Genomic DNA, 20,455 nt, shown 5'->3' with positions numbered 1-20,455 from the left:
CACACATTGTCGGCGACCGAACGATCAGCTGATCACCCGGCGGCTGGCTACTGTGAGTGAGCGGCTGATCACCCGGCGGCCGGCTGCTGTGAGTGATCGGCTGATCACCCGGCGGCCGGCTACTGTGAGTGAGCGGCTGATCACCCGGCGGCCGGCAACTGTTAGTGATCAGCTGATCACCCGGCGGCGGACTACTGTTAGCGATCAGCTGATCGTTCACAATAGTCTGCCGACGGTAAAACTGTAAAAAAAAAAAACAAAACAAAACGAATTGCGTTGTTTTGCAGCATCCGTTGCATCCGTTGTGCCACTATATGCAACACATCCGTTGCATCCGTCACACAACGCAACGCAACGGATACCGTTCAACGCAAGTGTGAAACTAGCCTAAGGGAGCCAGAATGAGAAAAGAACAAAGCTCTCATAGAGATGTACGGAATTGACCGGGGTGACGCTGTAAGCAGCTGAAGATGACGGAAATGAGAATACATTTAAAGCACCACTCCAGCGCTGAACTGGAGTGGCGCTTTAACAGCCAACGTTGTGCTCAATTGCTTGTACCAGACCCGTAAAGACTGAATGCAGTGGCAGTGTGCACACTCACCCACCGCACCAGCCATGCTTCTCTACCCTATTCTATTCAATCATCTTATAAATTTTGTTCTTACAATTGGATATTTTACAAATACCATATACAAGGGTTCATTTAGTGTGAACCTCACGGTTTATACTCCACAGGCAAAAGAAAACGTACCTTGGCCCAGCTGTTTCTAGACTTGTACTGTCTGTATCGGATCCATCTCCTGCGTCGCACACAAGAATTCCACTTCTTATCCTTGGTGTAAGTTGCAGGGAAATCGATGGCATAAGTCCAACCCTGCAATGAGGACATCAAGAAAGGTGGGCTGGTTTGAAGTGAAATGGTAAGAAAATCAGATATACTGTAAAATGTATTAAATTTTTTCATAGATGCAGGAAGATATAGGTGCAGAGATTTCTCTAAAGGCAAAGAAATTACAAAATGATTTTAAAACATTAGTTAGACTAGCCGACCTTATAGGAGGTTCTCTACAGACTAGCCGACCTTACAGGAAGTTCTCTACAGACTAGCCGATCTTACAGGAGGTGCTCTACAGACTAGCCGATCTTACAGGAGGTGCTCTACAGACTAGCCGATCTTACAGGAGGTTCTCTACAGACTAGCCGACCTTACAGGAGGTTCTCTACAGACTAGCCGATCTTACAGGAGGTGCTCTACAGACTAGCCGACCTTACAGGAGGTTCTCTACAGAGTAGCCGATTTTATAGGAGGTGCTCTACAGACTAGCCGACCTTATAGGAGGTGCTCTACAGACTAGCCGACCTTATAGGAGGTGCTCTACAGACTAGCCGACCTTATAGGAGGTTCTCTACAGACTAGCCGATCTTACAGGAGGTTCTCTACAGACTAGCCGACCTTATAGGAGGTTCTCTACAGACTAGCCGATCTTACAGGAGGTGCTCTACAGACTAGCCGACCTTACAGGAGGTGCTCTACAGACTAGCCGACCTTACAGGAGGTTCTCTGTAAACTATCCAACCTTGTAGGAGGCTCTGTACAGATTAGTAGACCTTACAGGAAGTTCTCTACAGACTAGCAATCATTACAGTAGGTTCTCTACAAACTAGCCAACCTTACAGGAGGCTCTCTACAAACTAGCCGACCTTACAGGAGGTGCTCTACAGACTAGCAGACCTTACAGGAGGTGCTCTACAGACTAGCCGACCTTACAGGAGTTGCTCTACAGACTAGCCGACCTTACAGGAGGTGCTCTACAGACTAGCCGACCTTACAGGAGGTTCTCTACAGACTAGCCGATCTTACAGGAGGTTCTCTACAGACTAGCCGATCTTACAGGAGGTGCTCTACAGACTAGCCGACCTTACAGGAGGTGCTCTACAGACTAGCCGACCTTACAGGAGGTGCTCTACAGACTAGCCGACCTTACAGGAGGTGCTCTACAGACTAGCCGACCTTACAGGAGGTGCTCTACAGACTAGCCGACCTTACAGGAGGTTCTCTACAGACTAGCCGACCTTACAGGAGGTTCTCTACAGACTAGCCGACCTTACAGGAGGTTCTCTACAGACTAGTCGATCTTACAGGAGGTTCTCTACAGACTAGCCGACCTTACAGGAGGTGCTCTACAGACTAGCCGACCTTACAGGAGGTTCTCTACAGACTAGCCGACCATACAGGAGGTGCTCTACAGACTACCCGACCTTATAGGAGGTTCTCTGTAAACTATCCAACCTTGTAGGAGGCTCTGTACAGATTAGTAGACCTTACAGGAAGTTCTCTACAGACTAGCAATCATTACAGTAGGTTCTCTACAAACTAGCCAACCTTACAGGAGGCTCTCTACAAACTAGCCAACCTTACAGGAAGTTCTCTACAGACTAGCCGACCTTACAGGAGGTTCTCTACAGACTAGCCAACCTTACAGGAGGTTCTGTACAGACTAGCCGACCTTACAGGAGGTTCTGTACAGACTAGCCGACATTACAGGAGGTTCTGTACAAACTAGCCGACATTACAGGAGGTTCTCTACAAACTAGCCGACCTTCACAGGAGGTTTTCTACAGACTACACGACATTACAGGATGTTCTCTGTAAACTAGCCAACCTTGTAGGAGGTTCTGTACAGACTAGTAGACTTTACAGGAGGTTTTCTACAGTCTAGCCGATCTTACAAGAGGCTCTCTGTAAACTAGCCAAACTTACAGGTACAGGAGGTTGTCTACACACTCGCCGACCTTACAGGAGGTCCTGTACAGACTAGCAGACCTTAAAGGAGATTCTGTACAAACTAGCCGACCTTACCGGAGGTTCTCTATACAGTAGAAAAGTCTATATGAGAGTCGATACTCTACACAGTTGCAGACAGAAACTACAAGTAGTAAAGGTTGGCTGTGCCCTTTCCCAACACAGAAACCGGCGCTGTATTTTGTGTATTTTGTATAAGATATCAACTTTTACTGCTATTTGAGGTTTTTACATGGGTCACTTACCCCTTTCTCTGTGGGTTCTCCTCCTATATTCTCATCCACATACCAATCCGACTCCCACTCCCAGTGTGATGAGGGCAGATTAAAGCTATCTAGAGGCTGGTGTTGCAATCCAGTGATATCGCTCCACTGCCAGCGGTCACTGGGCAGAAGCCGCTCACAAAATCCATCCACTGGATTCCAGCGCTGTAAACATGGGCAGAACAAAGAGGCTGCAATTAAAGGGGAATTCCTACCGTGTAAAGTAAAGGCATATTGATTATTGCCTATGGTAAGTGCATTCTCTGTAAAATAACTACTGTGTGCTGCAACATCCATTCTTAAAATCTGCATCTTAAAATTGCTGTTCCTCTGTTATTCCACTTGGAAAGATATAGATTATTACCACGATGAAGCAATCCATTTGCACGACCATGATACAGCAGCCACTGGCTGTCAGTAGTCTGTGGTCCCTGGACAGGGACCCTGCAAAAAGGCATCCCCAGCACCTCTTCTGATTCGTAAATGTAGGAGAGACAGATGCAATAGGGATTTAGCTCTGACAGAGGCGTAGCTAGGTGTCTTCCACTCAGGGGGGGGTGAACCTTCTGAATTGGCCCCTAACCAGGTAACCATGTTTATTCCTCTGTTACAGCCTGCACCCCTCAATCCCACACAGCCTGACCCCTCTTTCACACCCTGCACCCACCTCTGTCACACTCTGCCCCAACCCCTGTCACGCTCTGCCCCACCTCCCTGTCACGCTCTGCCCCACCCCCCTGTCACGCTCTGCCCCACCCCCCTGTCACACTCTGCCCCACCCCCCTGTCACACTCTGCCCCACCCCCCTGTCACACTCTGCCCCACCCCCCTGTCACACTCTGCCCCACCCCCCTGTCACACTCTGCCCCACCCCCCTGTCACACTCTGCCCCACCCCCCTGTCACACTCTGCCCCACCCCCCTGTCACACTCTGCCCCACCCCCCTGTCACACTCTGCCCCCCGTGTTACAGTCTGCCACCCAGTCACAGTCTGCCCCAGTCACAGTCTGCCCCAGTCACAGTCTGCCCCAGTCACAGTCTGCCCCAGTCACAGTCTGCCCCAGTCACAGTCTGCCCCCCCCTCTGTCACAGTCCGCCCCCCCCCTCTGTCAGTCTGCCCCCCCCTCTGTCACAGTCTGCACCCCCCCCTGTCAGTCTGCACCCCCCCCTCTGTCACAGTCTGCACCCCCCCCCCTCTGTCACAGTCTGCACCCCCCCCCCCTCTGTCACAGACCCTGCACCCCTCCGTCACAGACCCTGCACCCCTCCGTCACAGACCCTGCACCACCCCATGTCCTCCTCTTCCCTCATTACTTGTCATGTACCCTCATCTTCTACTGCTTCTCCTTTATCTTCTGGCTCCTCCCACACGGGTCACATGGGTATGACATCATCACAGGTTCTGCACCACTTGCACATAGTTTCTTCCTTCTGGGCTGGGAGCAGATTAGAGCTCCCCTGCCTCTGTTGTATTAAATCCCCTCTAACCTCCCTCTTGGCGGGGGGGGGGGGGGGAAAATCGCCGGATTTGCTAGTTGGCCCGGCAAAGGGGAAAACAAACCAACTGGTGTCCTTACATGATCCTGGGTTGCAGTAGATTCTGGTGGACCCCTCTAGGTCATGGGCCCAGGGCGACCGTCCCCTCTGCCCCCCAGTAGCTACACTACTATTGTGAGATGATCTAGGTGGAACAAAAGGGAATTGCTCACCTGGAAAGGTTGACTTAGACACAAGCACTTGGAAGGTGTAAACACGGCTGCTGCAGATCCTGGAAAGACAGATGGCTGATGATGGATGGTAGGGTTTATAGTCCGCGCTGCCGTGGAAGAAGGAATAAGAGCAAGTCCTAGACAGTAATTTTATTCAACGCGTTTCGGAGTGGAAACTCCATCAGGATAATCACCACTCCGAAACGCGCTGCATAAAATCACTGTCTAGGACTTGCTCTTATTCCTTCTTCCACGGCAGCGCGGACTATAACCCCTACCATCCATCGTCAGACATCTTTTGATTCGTAGGCCTGCCGCGGAGTACGCCAGAGTAATGGGCTTACATTTTAGACAAGGAAGCCAAGGGAAGGAGGGGGAGGGACCCAGCACCGATTCCAGTTTGATAAAATCCAAAAAACTTTATTAAGTCATTTTAAAAGTTATGAAAGTACAAAAAGTTCCATGATAACGCCAAAGAATGGATACTTGACGCGTTTCAGACTCGGAAAATAAAAACACAGTCCTTAATCATAAGCCTGGCTAATGGCTTATGATTAAGGACTGTGTTTGTATTTCCTGAGTCCGAAACGTGTCAAGTATCCATTCTTTGGCGTTATCATGGAACTTTTTGTACTTTCATAACTTTTAAAATGACTTAATAAAGTTTTTTGGATTTTATTATACTGAAATCGGTGCTGGGTCCCTTCCCCTCCTTCCCTTGGCTTCTGAGTCCTGACCTGCCTGTCCAGTGGACCGCGGGCACTCCACAAAGTCCTGGAATGCATCTACTCGGGTGAGCTGAAAAGTTTTTCCTCTTTCTATTTTAGATAAGGAGCCCAGGATTCCAGCAGGTACTAGGTCATTTACAGGGCTCCCATGTCGCAGCCATGGACTACTGATGTCGACGCTGGAACATTTTTATTTACCACTTATCAACCCCCTAAACCGTCATGGTGGTCCGGATATACAGCTCTGGTAAAAATTAAGAGACCCCTGCAAAATTTTCAAGTTTTTCTGATTTATCTCTTTATATTTTTGAGTAAAATGTAAATTGTTCTTTTATTCTATAAATACTGACAACGTCTCAGAATTTCCAAGCAATACATTTTGTATTTATTTTCTGAAAATGAGAAATGGTCAAAATAACAAAACAATGCATGGCTTTCACACCTCAAATAATGCAAAGAAAACAAGTTCATAATCATTTAGACACAACAATACTAATAATGTTTTACCTCAAGAAGAGATCAGAAATCAAAATTTTGTGGAATAACCATGATTTTTAATCCCAGCTTTCATGTGTCTTGGCTGCTTTCACCAGTCTGTCACACTGCTTTTGGGTGACCTTATGCCACTCCTGGTGCAAAAATGCAGTTCTTCTTTGTTTGATGGCTTGTGACTATCCATCTTCCTCTTGATTACATTCCAGAGGTTTTCAATGGGTTTCAGGTCTGGAGATTGGGCTGGCCATGACAGGGTTTTGATGTGGTGGTCCTTCATCCACACATTGGTTGACCTAGCTGTGTAGCATGGTGCATTGTCCTGCTGGAAAAAACAGTCCATAGAGTTGGGGAACATAGCCTGAGCAGAAGGAAGCACCTGTTTTTCCAGGATAACCTTGTATGCGGCTTGGTTCATACGTCCTTCACAAAGTTTAATCTGCCCAATTCCAGCCTTGCTGAAGTATCCCCAAATCATCACCAATCCTCCACCAAATATCACAGTGGTTGCAAAACACTGTGGCTTGTACGCCTCTCCAGGTATCCATCTAAATTAATAGACGACCAGGTGTAGGGCATAGCTGAAAATTAGACTCATCAGAGAAGATTACCTTACTCTAACCCTCTATCGTCCAATCCTTATGGTCTTTGCCGAACTTCAGCCTGGCTCTCCTTTGCTTTTCATTGCTGAAAGGCTTTTTTCTAGCTTTACATGACTTGAGCCCTTCCTCTAGGAGACTGTTGTGAACTGTTCTTGCCGTGCACTTCACCTCACCTGCCATTTGCCATTCCTTTCAGGTCACTTGATGTCATCCTGCGGTTGCTGAGTTACATTCGAATAAGATGACCGTCATCCCGGTCAGTGGAGAGTCGCTTTTGCCCTCTGCCGGTCTGTAGCTTTGTTGTCCCCAATGTCTGCTGCTTGACCTTGTCGTCATGGACTGCCTTCTAATAAATTTTAAGGATGGAGGCAACATGACGCTCATTGTATCCCTATGCTAGTAAAGCCAGAATTGAGCCCTTCTTTATCTTATTTAAGACTTTTCTTTTCAACTCCTTTGGCATGGTTAAAAGTTATTTTTTCTTTCCTATTACTTTTGGGATATTACTAGCACTTGTTTTGTCATCCAGCTTGTCGTATTGCAGGAGGATTGTGAAGACCACAGCAGTGTTTTTTATACTTTCCCTAGATAAATAAGATTTGGTTCAGGTGATCACCTCATCAGACGCACATTAAGTAGCATGAGGTGTACTCTGGTGGGAATTCAACTGACACTGGAATGGAACGGCTGTCAGAGATGAAGAGAAGCTGATTTTTATAAAATTGTGGTCTCTTAATTTTTGCCACAGCTAACATATTTTCCGTTTTATAAGATGCACCCCAAATTTTGAGGAAAAAAAAAAAAAGGTTGGGAAAAAAAAAATATATATATATGGGGTCTGTTTTATAATCCGGTGGTGTGTTATCAGGAAGAGGGGACATCAGCGGAGCGGGAGGGGGGCACAGGAGGCAGGAGCAATACTGGAGTACGGCAATGCTGCCAGTGGTACAGAGGGGGGCCTAGATACTCGCTGCGGCTGCTGCTCTGTGCGGGGCTGGTGACACATCTCTGCTGTGTGGGGCTGGTGACGCAGCTCTGCTCTTCATGGGAGGCGGTGAGTCAACGGCCAGTCTGAAGATGTAGGCGTTGAGGGATTCAAATAGTGGCAGCTGGAGTTGGCACGTGCGCAGATGAGAGCTTGAGCTGAGAGCTCCATCTGTGCATGCGCTGACTCTAGGCACCATTATTTGAAGCTCTGTGCATCAGGCGGTGCGGCTTTGCTCTATGTGGGGCTGCTCTGCTCTGTGCGGGGCTGCTGGTCGGCCAGACGATCGACATCTTCAGAATGACCGTCCGACGCACAGAGCAGCTCCGTGCAGTCCCGCACAGAGCAGAGCAGCCCCGTACAGTAGAGCCATGTCAGCAGCCCCGCATAGAGCAAAGCCGCGCCGCCCAATGCACAGAACAGTGCGGGCGGCACACCGCATAGCATTAACCCTGCCTCCTTTGACCCCTCTTCACCTGGTAAACTGCATTCGGATTTTAACTCTTACCACTCATTTTCCTCCCAAATGTTTGGGAGGAAAAGTGCGTCTTATAATCTGAAAAATATGATAGTAAGAATTGACTGTACTATCGATACAAAAAATATCAGATTTTGCAAGTACACACTCTACGGACAATGGACACACCTAGAGCATTTTATATTTCTAACACATTAAATTAATCTGTCACCAGGTTTTTGCTCCCCATCTGAGAGCAGCATAATGTAGAGACAGAGCACCTGATTCCAGCGATGTGTCACTTACTGAGCTGTGTGCTGTCATTTTGATACAATCAATGTTTTCTCTGTTGCAGATTTAGCAGTTATACAGGAGCTCATGAATATGCTGGACTACCTGCAGCACGCCAAGTAGTCCTGTAATGATAATCTACAGTGATTTTATCAAAACTAAACTAAGCAGCCCAGTAAGTGACAAATCGCTGGAAACAGGATCTCTCTCTGCATTATACTGCTCTCAGAATAGGTGGCAAAAACCTGGTGACACATTCCCTTTAAATTTGCAGAAGAACTGTGCCAGAATAATTATTAGCAATCACTAGTAGGGACTTGTAGTGCACTAGTACCTGATTCTCGTACGTCTCCTCTTGGTATCGGATTGGAAGGTCACTGGTATGTACAAAGATGTATATCTGGTGGTTACAGGCGACTCCCCAGCAGCAGGCCTGGATGGCAGAAACGCGCTTGAACTCCAGCTGTCCATCTTTACACAGTTCCCATTGTTGCCCATCTGTGGAGAGCGTGTATACCTTGCCCCAAATATCAGATGCCCACAGTATGGTGCCTGGCATTCTCCTGGCAAAAACAAAAAGTTAAACAACTGAATAGGCGAGAAGTTACAGATCAGTCAACAGCAATGTGCACCTCACTCTACAAAACTTACAATTCTGTAAAAAACAATAACTTATTTTCTTTTTAGGATACACAGGGTGGTCAAAAAGAAGGTGGACAGTATATGTAATAGGGTAATGAAGGGTCGAGATTTATCAAACAGGATTTAAAGTGAAACTGACTCAGTTGCCCTTAGCAACCAATCAGATTCCACTTTTCATTCTTCACAGACTCTTTGGAAAATGAAAGGTGGAATCTGATTGGTTGCTAAGGGGGCAACTGAGTCAGTTTCACTTTACACCATGATTGATAAATTTGCCCCTTCATAGCCCTATTACATATACTGTCCACCTACTTTTGGACCACCGTTTATATATATATACACACACACACACACACACACACACACACACATACAGTTAGGTCCAGAAATATTTGGACAGTGACACAAGTTTTGTTATTTTAGCTGTTTACAAAAACATGTTCAGAAATACAATTATATATATAATATGGGCTGAAAGTGCACACTCCCAGCTGCAATATGAGAGTTTTCACATCCAAATCGGAGAAAGGGTTTAGGAATCATAGCTCTGTAATGCATAGCCTCCTCTTTTTCACGGGACCAAAAGTAATTGGACAAGGGACTCTAAGGGCTGCAATTAACTCTGAAGGCGTCTCCCTCGTTAACCTGTAATCAATGAAGTAGTTAAAAGGTCTGGGGTTGATTACAGGTGTGTGGTTTTGCATTTGGAAGCTGTTGCTGTGACCAGACAACATGCGGTCTAAGGAACTCTCAATTGAGGTGAAGCAGAACATCCTGAGGCTGAAAAAAAAGAAAAAATCCATCAGAGAGATAGCAGACATGCTTGAAGTAGCAAAATCAACAGTCGGGTACATTCTGAGAAAAAAGGAATTGACTGGTGAGCTTGGGAACTCAAAAAGGCCTGGGCGTCCACGGATGACAACAGTGGTGGATGATCGCCGCATACTTTCTTTTGTGAAGAATAACCCGTTCACAACATCAACTGAAGTCCAGAACACTCTCAGTGAAGTAGGTGTATCTGTCTCTAAGTCAACAGTAAAGAGAAGACTCCATGAAAGTAAATACAAAGGGTTCACATCTAGATGCAAACCATTCATCAATTCCAAAAATAGACAGGCCAGAGTTACATTTGCTGAAAAACACCTCATGAAGCCAGCTCAGTTCTGGAAAAGTATTCTATGGACAGATGAGACCAAGATCAACCTGTACCAGAATGATGGGAAGAAAAAAGTTTGGAGAAGAAAGGGAAGAGCACATGATCCAAGGCACACCACATCCTCTGTAAAACATGATGGAGGCAACGTGATGGCATGGGCATGCATGGCTTTCAATGGCACTGGGTCACTTGTGTTTATTGATGACATAACAGCAGACAAGAGTAGCCGGATGAATTCTGAAGTGTACCGGGATATACTTTCAGCCCAGATTCAGCCAAATGCCGCAAAGTTGATCGGACGGCGCTTCATAGTACAGATGGACAATGACCCCAAGCATACAGCCAAAGCTACCCAGGAGTTCATGAGTGCAAAAAAGTGGAACATTCTGCAATGGCCAAGTCAATCACCAGATCTTAACCCAATTGAGCATGCATTTCACTTGCTCAAATCCAGACTTAAGACGGAAAGACCCACAAACAAGCAAGACCTGAAGGCTGCAGCTGTAAAGGCCTGGCAAAGCATTAAGAAGGAGGAAACCCAGCGTTTGGTGATGTCCATGGGTTCCAGACTTAAGGCAGCGATTGCCTCCAAAGGATTCGCAACAAAATATTGAAAATAAAAATATTTTGTTTGGGTTTGGTTTATTTGTCCAATTACTTTTGACCTCCTAAAATGTGGAGTGTTTGTAAAGAAATGTGTACAATTCCTACAATTTCTATCAGATATTTTTGTTCAAACCTTCAAATTAAACGTTACAATCTGCACTTGAATTCTGTTGTAGAGGTTTCATTTCAAATCCAATGTGGTGGCATGCAGAGCCCAACTCGCGAAAATTGTGTCACTGTCCAAATATTTCTGGACCTAACTGTACACACACACACACACACACACACTACAGACCAGAGGTTTGGACACACCTTCTCATTCAATAAGATTTATTTATCTTCATGACTCTGAAAATTGTAGATTCACACTGAAGGCATCAAAACTATGAATTAACACATTTGAAATGAAATACTTACAAAAGTGTGAAACAACTGAAAATATGTCTTATATTCTAGGTTCTTCACAGTAGCCACCTTTTGCTTTGATTACTGCTTTGCACACTCTTGGCATTCTCTTGATGAGCTTCAAGAGGTAGTCACCGGAAATGGTTTTCCAACAGTCTTGAAGGAGTTCCCAGAGTTGCTTAGCACTTGTTGGCCCTTTTGCCTTCACTCTGCGGTCCAGCTCACCCCAAACCATCTCTATTGGGTTCAGGTCTGGTGACTGTGGAGGCCAGGACATCTGGTGTAGCACCCCATCACTCTCCTTCTTAGTCAAATAGCCCTTACACAGCCTGGAGGTGTGTTTGGGGTCATTGTCCTGTTGAAAAATAAATGATGGTCCAACTAAACGCAAACCGGATGGAATAGCACACCACTGCAAGATGCTGTGGTAGCCATGCTGGTTAAGTATGCCTTCAATTTTGAATAAATCCACAACAGTGTCACCAGCAAAGCACCCCCACACCATCACACCTCCTCCTCCATGCTTCACGGTGGGAACCAGCTGTGTAGAGTCCATCCGTTCACCTTTTCTACAAAGATACGGTGGTTGGATCCGAAGATCTCAAATTTGTACTCAGACCAAAGCACATATTTCCACTGGTCTAATGTCCATTCCTTGTGTTCTGTAGCCTAAACAAGTCCCTTCTGCTTGTTGCTTGTCCTTAGCAATGGTTTCCTAGCAGCTACTTTACCATGGAGGCCTGCTGCACAAAGTCTCCTCTTAGCAGTTGTTCTAGAGATGAGAAGGTGTGTCCAAACTTTTGGTCTGTACTGTTTGTGTATAATTTATATATTATATATATATATATATATATATATATATATATATATATATATATATAATGTGTTAACCCTTCCCACTGTAGCCAGACAGCTCTGTAAAAACTCTGCGCCTGCGGACGAGCATGAACTATGGGCAAGATGAGCAAGGATTTCACATTCTTCCAAATTGCTGAGCGTACGTCTCTTAGCACCCCTGCTTGTTCAGGGTCTCTGCATCCTGGGAGGCGTCATCTATACAGCAGGCGACATACAGTAATCCGATCCAGAAAAATGAGCTCAGCAGGCATGGAGTGCTGATATAAATGTGAACAAGATACAGCCAGAAACTCAAGATCTGTGCAAGATGCATAAAGCAAAGTGACAGCACAGAAATAGGCAGAAATAAGAACGCACCAGCAGAAAAGTTTTCTAGGATGTGGAGTACGATATTAAGAAGCAGGAAGTGAAAAAAATAATAATTTGAGTCATATACAGTATATTAAAGTTATTCCAAAAAGCGTATTTCAATTAAAAAAGAGAAAAACAAAAAAAAAAAACAAAAAAAAAGCAAATCAAAGCAAGCATCTGGCTTTTGCTCATTTCCCTCGTCTTATAGCCTATATTAAATATTCAATTGCAAATATCCTCGGTCTCTCACAAAGAGAAATGGCATTTATTACTATCATCATTATTGCATTTGCACTTTTTTTCCCATTTTTTTGTAGTTTTTCATTTGTATCTTATTTTTTTGTCTTTTTTTATGTGTTTACTAGTCAGCGAGCACTACCATACTCATGTGCTCAGAACTCGTAACTAGAGATGAGCGGGCACTACCATGCTCGGGTGCTCGGTATTCGTAACTAGTGAGGAGCGGGCACTACCATGCTCGGGTGCTTGGTACTCGTAACTAGTGATGAGTGAGCACTATCACTCGGGTGCTCATATCTAGTGATGAGCGGGAACTACTATGCTCGGGTCTCGTATCTAGTGATGAGCGAGCACTACCATGCTCAGGTGCTCAATACTCATAACTAGTGATGAGCGGGTGTGGCGCCCTGGACTAGCCAGGTCGTCACAGGTACTGCAACAACACACCCCACACCCCGAGATAGGCACATCAGCCAGACACAAAATCCTTGTTGCCTCCCTCCAGGGGCTGATGTCCACTCCAGGTGGGGTGGAGCCAGGCAGTTGGCCCCACCCACTGAGGAGTTCACAGTCCTGGAGGCGGGAAAGGAAGGCAGTTCAGTAAGGGAGGTGAAAGAGTGAGGAGTAAAGTGGTAGTAGAGGAGCAGACTGACCATGTCCGGGTACGTGGCCCGGGCACCAAGAGCAAGGTTGGCAAACGGTGGTGGCCGTTTGCAGGAGAGGCAGATCAACGCGGAACAGTAGGACCGGGGAGCGAAGTGAAGCCAGCACAAACCGGCAGGGCCTGCGGACCCCGACCAGGCTTGGAGTCGCCGTTAAACAGGTCAAATCCGTCAGTGACCGGAACCCCAGGGGTTTCCAAACAGCCAAGACCCGATTGAAGGCAACCGTCCAAACAGCGAAAGGGAAATACAGCTACCGCCACAGCTAGAATTCCCAGGGCCAGAGCCTGCGGGCAAAAGGGCTCCTCCGGGGAGCGGGTTACCGGTGGGAAGCCATCGGGACAGAAGTTACACAAAAGATGCAGGGAAAGGCAGCCACCACCAACCGTCCGGGAGAAACCACAGCAGCCGGCTGCGGGACCCGTCCATCCAGCCGTTTGTTTTACCAGAGACTCTGCATCCGTTCTTGGCTGAGTGAGTACCACCGTGCCATCCGGTACCACGCTGCCCCCGCGACCCTGCACCTCACCAACCGTGCCTCCCAGCCTCACCTCACCCGGGCCCCGGGACAACCAACCCTTACCCACGGAGGGGGAAACAACATCCCAGCTGCTCCCTGCCATCGCTCCCGGGATCCCCGTCACCAGCAGCGGTGGTGCCCCAACCTCACCACAAACCGTGGGTGGCGTCACGGACCAAATCTCCAAACCAAACCACCCCCTTTCACTCATGGGCGAAGAGCGCCGCTCGAGTCCCCGGATCCGGCCCACCGCTCGAGCCACCGAGCAGCAGCGCCGGACCAGAGCGTGGTGAGCGCAGGCCCTCCCCGCCCACGACACGGGCACTACCATGCCCAGGTGCTCAGTACTCGTAACTAGTGATGAGCAGGCACTACCATGCTCGGGTGCTCTGTACTCGTAACTAGTGATGAGTGAGCACTACCATGCTCGGGTGCTCAGTACTGGTAACTAGTGATGAGCGGGCACTACCATGCTCGGGTGCTCTGTACTCGTAACTAGTGATGAGTGAGCACTACCATGCTCAGATGCTCAGTACTCGTAACTAGTGATGAGTGAGCACTACCATGCTCTGTACTCGTAACTAGTGATGAGCGTGCACTACCATGCTCGGGTGCTTGGTACTCGTAACTAGTGATGAGCGGGCACTACCATGCTCGGGTGCTCGGTACTCGTAACTAGTGATGAGTGAGCACTACCATGCTCAGATGCTCAGTACTCGTAACTAGTGATGAGTGAGCACTACCATGCTCTGTACTCGTAACTAGTGATGAGCGTGCACTACCATGCTCGGGTGCTTGGTACTCGTAACTAGTGATGAGCGGGCACTGCCATGCTCGGGTGGGCCCAACAAAGTATAATGGAAGTCAATGAGAAACTCAAGCATTTTTCTGGACGATTTTCGCTAAAAATGCTCGACTCCCCCATTAACTTCCATTATACTCAAGTTGCGCCTATCTGAACACTACTTGTCTTTATTATTTTTTTTGTAGATATTTTGGGTTTCCAGATGTTCTCAGCTGATTTACCAATTGTGACATTTTAAAAAGTCGCAAACTTTTTGCCCAAATGTCACCGTAAATATCAGGGGATATCATGTGACTGATACAGTAAGATCAAAGGCTCAGAAAAAAATAGCATAGCTCTATTGGAAAAAAGAAAAATATCTAGCAAAATCTGTGCTCCTAAATCCCAAAGCCCATGAACCGCGTTTGGCATTAGTGTGGTGGAGAGAGCCCAGCGCCCAATCACTACCGGTTTCTGTCTGCCAACCTTAAGACGCAAGAACAATCAACAGGAACTGCTCGTCAACCATAGCGCCACTTCCTGTTGATTAACGCATCTGTCCAAAGGCGGAGAGAGAGCAGCCAGCGGTGATTGTACTTGAATGACGTCAGAATTCACGTGAGCCAAGACACCTATAGAACCGGGCCACCACCGGAAGTGAGTATAGGCCTTTTTATTTTAATTGGGGGTTTTCTTCTCATCGACTTGTATTATTGAGGGATTGCGACGGATGGCCTCACGTTTCATCCGTCAAAGAATGTTTGTCCGTCGGACGAAGACGACGTCCACAGTAACGTTTCTTATGTACGTCGAAAAAACGGACAGTCGTCGCCGTCCGTCGTTTGGTAGAATGGAAGCCTATGGGCGCAGGATCCGTCGTCACCCGTCAAATGACAGAATTTGGTGATTGATTCCAATGTATTATTTAGCCCTCAGCTAGTTGGATCCGTCAAAAAATGGATCGGTCGAACCAGTTTAGCCACAATTTGCGATGGATTCGTTGAGAAAACGGAGTGTGACTGATGGCAAAAAACTAATGTGTGAAAGGGGCCCATGATGGCATTAGAGTTGGCGAATGCGCATAGCGCAATCCCTGGCACCATCTTTGCTGCATCAGACTGTCGTATGCACTATGTGAAGACAGCGCATGCGCCCTTGCATCCTCTGTTCTCATTGTAACCGTGGGAGCGCGCGCGGTCACAACAGAAGTGGAGACAGCCCACAAAATCCGCTCACCGCAGACCAGACCCAGAAGAACTCAAGCTGCACGCTTCAGAGGAGACTGGGCAAAAAATGCAGGAAGACAGAGTGTTCATAAAGATGGCGCCGGAGATAGAGCTATGCGCAGGCGCCGACTCCGTTGCCATGTTAGTGAAGAGTTTTCTGCAATGCTTACAAATGCTACTGCGCAGGCACCAGTATTAACATCTATGACGGAGACAGGGCTGAACGGCCAGGCAGCAGACAGGGGCGGAAACAGATAGCTAGACCCGACCTACATATTCCCTTCCTGTTGCACCTGTCAATCAAACAGCAGTGCATTGCTGGAACTTTACTTGCACATAATTCTGAAATAAAACATCCAATCTCTGAATAATAGCCATGCTTACATTCAGCATCCTAGCGCCAGGATAGCACTGGCTTTACTTTATATACGAAAATCCTGATCGTTGGTTCCCTTTTAAACCTCTTGGAAGGACAAGTCTGACTGGCATCTACAAAGATAGAAGACAAATATATAATTGTCCTGGATGCTTTGTCACGATGCAATTTAGGGAAGAATGTCTTTCAGCGGTGCAGAGAATTGCTCTTCTGATTTACCACTCTCACTTCCTATAAATTATAAATGAGATAGAACAGACGTCTGGTGTACTGCATTATAGTGCAGACGTCATACTGCTATACTACTGGTTTCATATCTGTCTTTTGCGGTTTATTATGTGCGGACTGTCTGGGTGTCTCTTGGCCCGAACTCATAGGTTTGTATGAGGCCTTTGTGTTGGGGGTCAGGAGACCTGGTGGTCAGTCCACACTCAGACCAGGAGACACGGAGGTATCACACCGGGCCTTAGTGTCATAGGTAATCATTACGTGATCCTGCTGCCGTATGCGTGTTATGGAGCTTCAGCCACAGGACACAAGATCGAAGGGGCTGCTGAAGAGCAGGACTATGCTGATAACTGCTATTCAGCTGTGGCCAAAATGAGCAGAGGCTGAATGATACATTGCAAGTAGGGTGTTCGGACTTGAACACAGACGTCGGATGATTAATATAGCTTGTTGAAAGGTTAATCAGCAAGATTTTCAGCATTGGGAAGATGCCTGGACGCTGCTGGGGACAAAATCAATAATAAAAAAAAAAAAAAAAAAAATGATGTGGGTTCCCCCCTTTTTTTTTTTATAACCACCCAACGTAAAGCAGACAGCTGGGGGGGGAGATGCAGCTCTCGGCTGTCTACTTTACCTTGGCTGGTTATCAATAAAAAGGGGAACCCATGCAATTTTTTTTTTAAATTATTCCTTGTTGTTATTCCAGTTATTATTCCAGCTGTTTGCAGGGCAATTGTCCTGCTCTTACCCCCATTTTGCTTCCATAGCCCTTGCTATGACCATTTTACAGCAAAGTTCAGGTCCCCATTGACTTATATGGGATACAGGGCAAGTTTGGGTCAAGTCTAGGTATCTAACCAAATTTGTTACTAACGTTTTGCCGAACCCAAACTTCCAAGGGCCCGCACGTTCATAACTGCAACATAAAAAAAGTAAAAGGTGATCACTGTTGCCGCTAGTTTTATATGGGTCCCTCTCACTCCTTGTGCTGTGATGTGGCAAAGAGGGACAAAGTTTGCGGCGCGCGTAGCGCGCCGCGGCAAATTTTTAGGCCACGCCCCCTAACCACACCCATTTCACAGTCACGCCCATATCCACTCCCCATCCACACCCATTCAGCACGGACACGCAGGCAGCCGGCGGGCCTCCAGCACGGACACGCAGGCAGCCGGCGGGCCTCCAGCACGGACACGCAGGCAGCCGGCGGGCCTCCAGCACGGACACGCAGGCAGCCGGCGGGCCTCCAGCACGGACACGCAGGCAGCCGGCGGGCCTCCAGCACGGACACGCAGGCAGCCGGCGGGCCTCCAGCACGGACACGCAGGCAGCCGGCGGGCCTCCAGCACGGACACGCAGGCAGCCGGCGGGCCTCCAGCACGGACACGCAGGCAGCCGGCGGGCCTCCAGCACGGACACGCAGGCAGCCGGCGGGCCTCCAGCACGGACACGCAGGCAGCCGGCGGGCCTCCAGCACGGACACGCAGGCAGCCGGCGGGCCTCCAGCACGGACACGCAGGCAGCCGGCGGGCCTCCAGCACGGACACGCAGGCAGCCGGCGGGCCTCCAGCACGGACACGCAGGCAGCCGGCGGGCCTCCAGCACGGACACGCAGGCAGCCGGCGGGCCTCCAGCACGGACACGCAGGCAGCCGGCGGGCCTCCAGCACGGACACGCAGGCAGCGGCGGCGGCCTCCAGCACGGACACGGCAGGCAGCCGGCGGGCCTCCAGCACGGACACGCAGGCAGCCGGCGGGCCTCCAGCACGGACACGCAGGCAGCCGGCGGGCCTCCAGCACGGACACGCAGGCAGCCGGCGGGCCTCCAGCACGGACACGCAGGCAGCCGGGCGGGCCTCCAGCACGGACACAGCAGGCAGCCGGCGGGCCTCCAGCACGGACACGCAGGCAGGCCCGGCGGGCCTCCAGCACGGACACGCAGGCAGCCGGCGGGGCCTCCAGCACGGACACGCAGGCAGCCCGGCGGGCCTCTCCAGCACGGACACGCAGGCAGCCGGCGGGCCTCCAGCACGGACACGCAGGCAGCCGGCGGGGCCCTCCAGCACGGACCACGCAGGCAGCCGGCGGGCCTCCAGCACGGACACGCAGGGCAGCCGGCGGGCCTCCAGCACGTGACACGCAGGCAGCCGGCGGGCCTCCAGCACGGACACGCAGGCAGCCGGCGGGCCTCCAGCACGGACACGCAGGCAGCCGGCGGGCCTCCAGCACGGACACGCAGGCAGCCGGCGGGCCTCCAGCACGGACACGCAGGCAGCGGCGGGCCTCCAGCACGGACACGCAGGCAGCCGGCGGGCCTCCAGCACGGACACGCAGGCAGCCGGCGGGCCTCCAGCACGGACACGCAGGCAGCCGGCGGGGCCTCCAGCACGGACACGCAGGCAGCCGGCGGGCCTCCAGCACGGACACGCAGGCAGCCGGCGGGCCTCCAGCACGGACACGCAGGCAGCCGGCGGGCCTCCAGCACGGACACGCAGGCAGCCGGCGGGCCTCCAGCACGGACACGCAGGCAGCCGGCGGGGCCTCCAGCACGGACACGCAGGCAGCCGGCGGGCCTCCAGCACGGACACGCAGGCAGCCGGCGGGCCTCCAGCACGGACACGCAAGGCAGCCACAGTGAGGCGGCCGGTCGCCCGCACAGTGAGGCGGCCGGTCGCCTTCACAGACAGGCGGCCGGCCGCCTTCACAAGACAGGCGGCCGGCCGCCCTTCACAGACAGCGCGGCCCGGCCGCCCTTCACAGACAGGCCGCCGGCCGCGCCCGCACAGACAGGCCGCCGGGCCGACCGCACAGACAGGCCGCCGGCCGAGCCGCACAGAACAGGCTCCGGCCGGGGGGTGGGGGGGGGAGGAGGGAGGGAAATCAGCGCTGGGGAGATTTTACTGTACCAGCAGCAGCACAGGCAGCGCTCCTCTCTGTTATGCCACGTCTACTGGGATGGTAGGAGGGAAAAGCAGGGAGCAGAGAGAGTGGGTGGGCGGAGCCCGGGAGCCGGCCGTCCCGCCCGTGGCAACGGGACAAACAACATAAAGCGTGAAAGTCCCGCTGTATCCGGGACGGTTGGGAGGTATGTGTGAGCTTCAAGGGAAATAAAAAGGGATTGTAGGTCAACGTCTCTGGGTGCAATAGTGTGCAGCACTACTTGAAATGCTCTGCCTATTGGTAGGGGAGAGAGGGTGCGATGCTCTGCCTGGGGGAATGGGGAGGGGGAGAGAGAGGGTGCGATGCTCTGCCTGGGGGAATGGGGAGGGGGAGAGAGAGGGTGCGATGCTCTGCATGGGGGAATGGGGAGGGGGAGAGAGAGGGTGCGATGCTCTGCATGGGGGAATGGGGAGGGGGAGAGAGAGGGTGCGATGCTCTGCCTGGGGGGAATGGGGAGGGGCCGGGGGACGAGAGAGGGTGCGATGCTCTGCATGGGGGGAATGGGGAGGGGGAGAGAGAGGGTGCGATGCTCTGCCTGGGGGGAATGGGGAGGGGGAGAGAGAGGGTGCGATGCTCTGCCTGGGGGGGATGGGGAGGGGAGAGAGAGGGTGCGATGCTCTGCCTGGGGGAATGGGGAGGGGGAGAGAGAGGGTGCGATGCTCTGCTGGGGGAATGGGGAGAGGGGGTGGAGAGGGTGCGATGCTCTGCCTGGGGGAAGGGGGGAGAGAGAGAGGGTGCGATGCTGAGAGAGGGTGCGATGCTCTGCATGGGGGAATGGGGAGGGGGAGAGAGAGGGTGCGATGCTCTGCATGGGGGAATGGGGAGGGGGAGAGAGAGGGTGCGATGCTCTGCATGGGGGAATGGGGAGGGGGAGAGAGAGGGTGCGATGCTCTGCCTGGGGGAATGGGGAGGGGCCGGGGGAGAGAGAGGGTGCGATGCTCTGCCTGGGGGGATGGGGAGGGGGAGAGAGAGGGTGCGATGCTCTGCCTGGGGGAATGGGGAGGGGGAGAGAGAGGGTGCGATGCTCTGCCTGGGGGAATGGGGAGGGGGAGAGAGAGGGTGCGATGCTCTGCCTGGGGGAAGGGGGGGAGAGAGAGAGGGTGCGATGCTCTGCCTGGGGGAATGGGGAGGG

The 20,455-nt window shown here is 50.6% G+C and overlaps 1 protein-coding gene across 2 annotated transcripts in view; it reads right to left on the bottom strand.

Annotated features, from left to right (window-relative positions):
• TECPR1 (tectonin beta-propeller repeat containing 1) overlaps positions 1 to 20,455 on the bottom strand; it is a 131,306-nt gene that overhangs the window by 102,974 nt on the left and 7,877 nt on the right. For both annotated transcript variants that reach the window (XM_075318041.1, XM_075318042.1), the window contains exons 2-4: positions 8,668 to 8,896; positions 3,052 to 3,234; positions 755 to 877 (exon numbers count right to left, since the gene is read on the bottom strand). In XM_075318041.1, the coding sequence (XP_075174156.1) occupies positions 755 to 877; positions 3,052 to 3,234; positions 8,668 to 8,892 (531 nt within the window). In that variant the 5' untranslated portion in view covers positions 8,893 to 8,896. The remainder of the gene's footprint in view (positions 1 to 754; positions 878 to 3,051; positions 3,235 to 8,667; positions 8,897 to 20,455) is intronic.

This window comes from Anomaloglossus baeobatrachus, chromosome 7, assembly GCF_048569485.1.
Source record: "Anomaloglossus baeobatrachus isolate aAnoBae1 chromosome 7, aAnoBae1.hap1, whole genome shotgun sequence".
Taxonomy (NCBI): Eukaryota; Metazoa; Chordata; class Amphibia; order Anura; family Aromobatidae; genus Anomaloglossus; species Anomaloglossus baeobatrachus.
The sequence above is the reverse complement of the archived record's forward strand: the minus strand, read 5'-3'. Positions and strand labels throughout refer to the sequence as shown.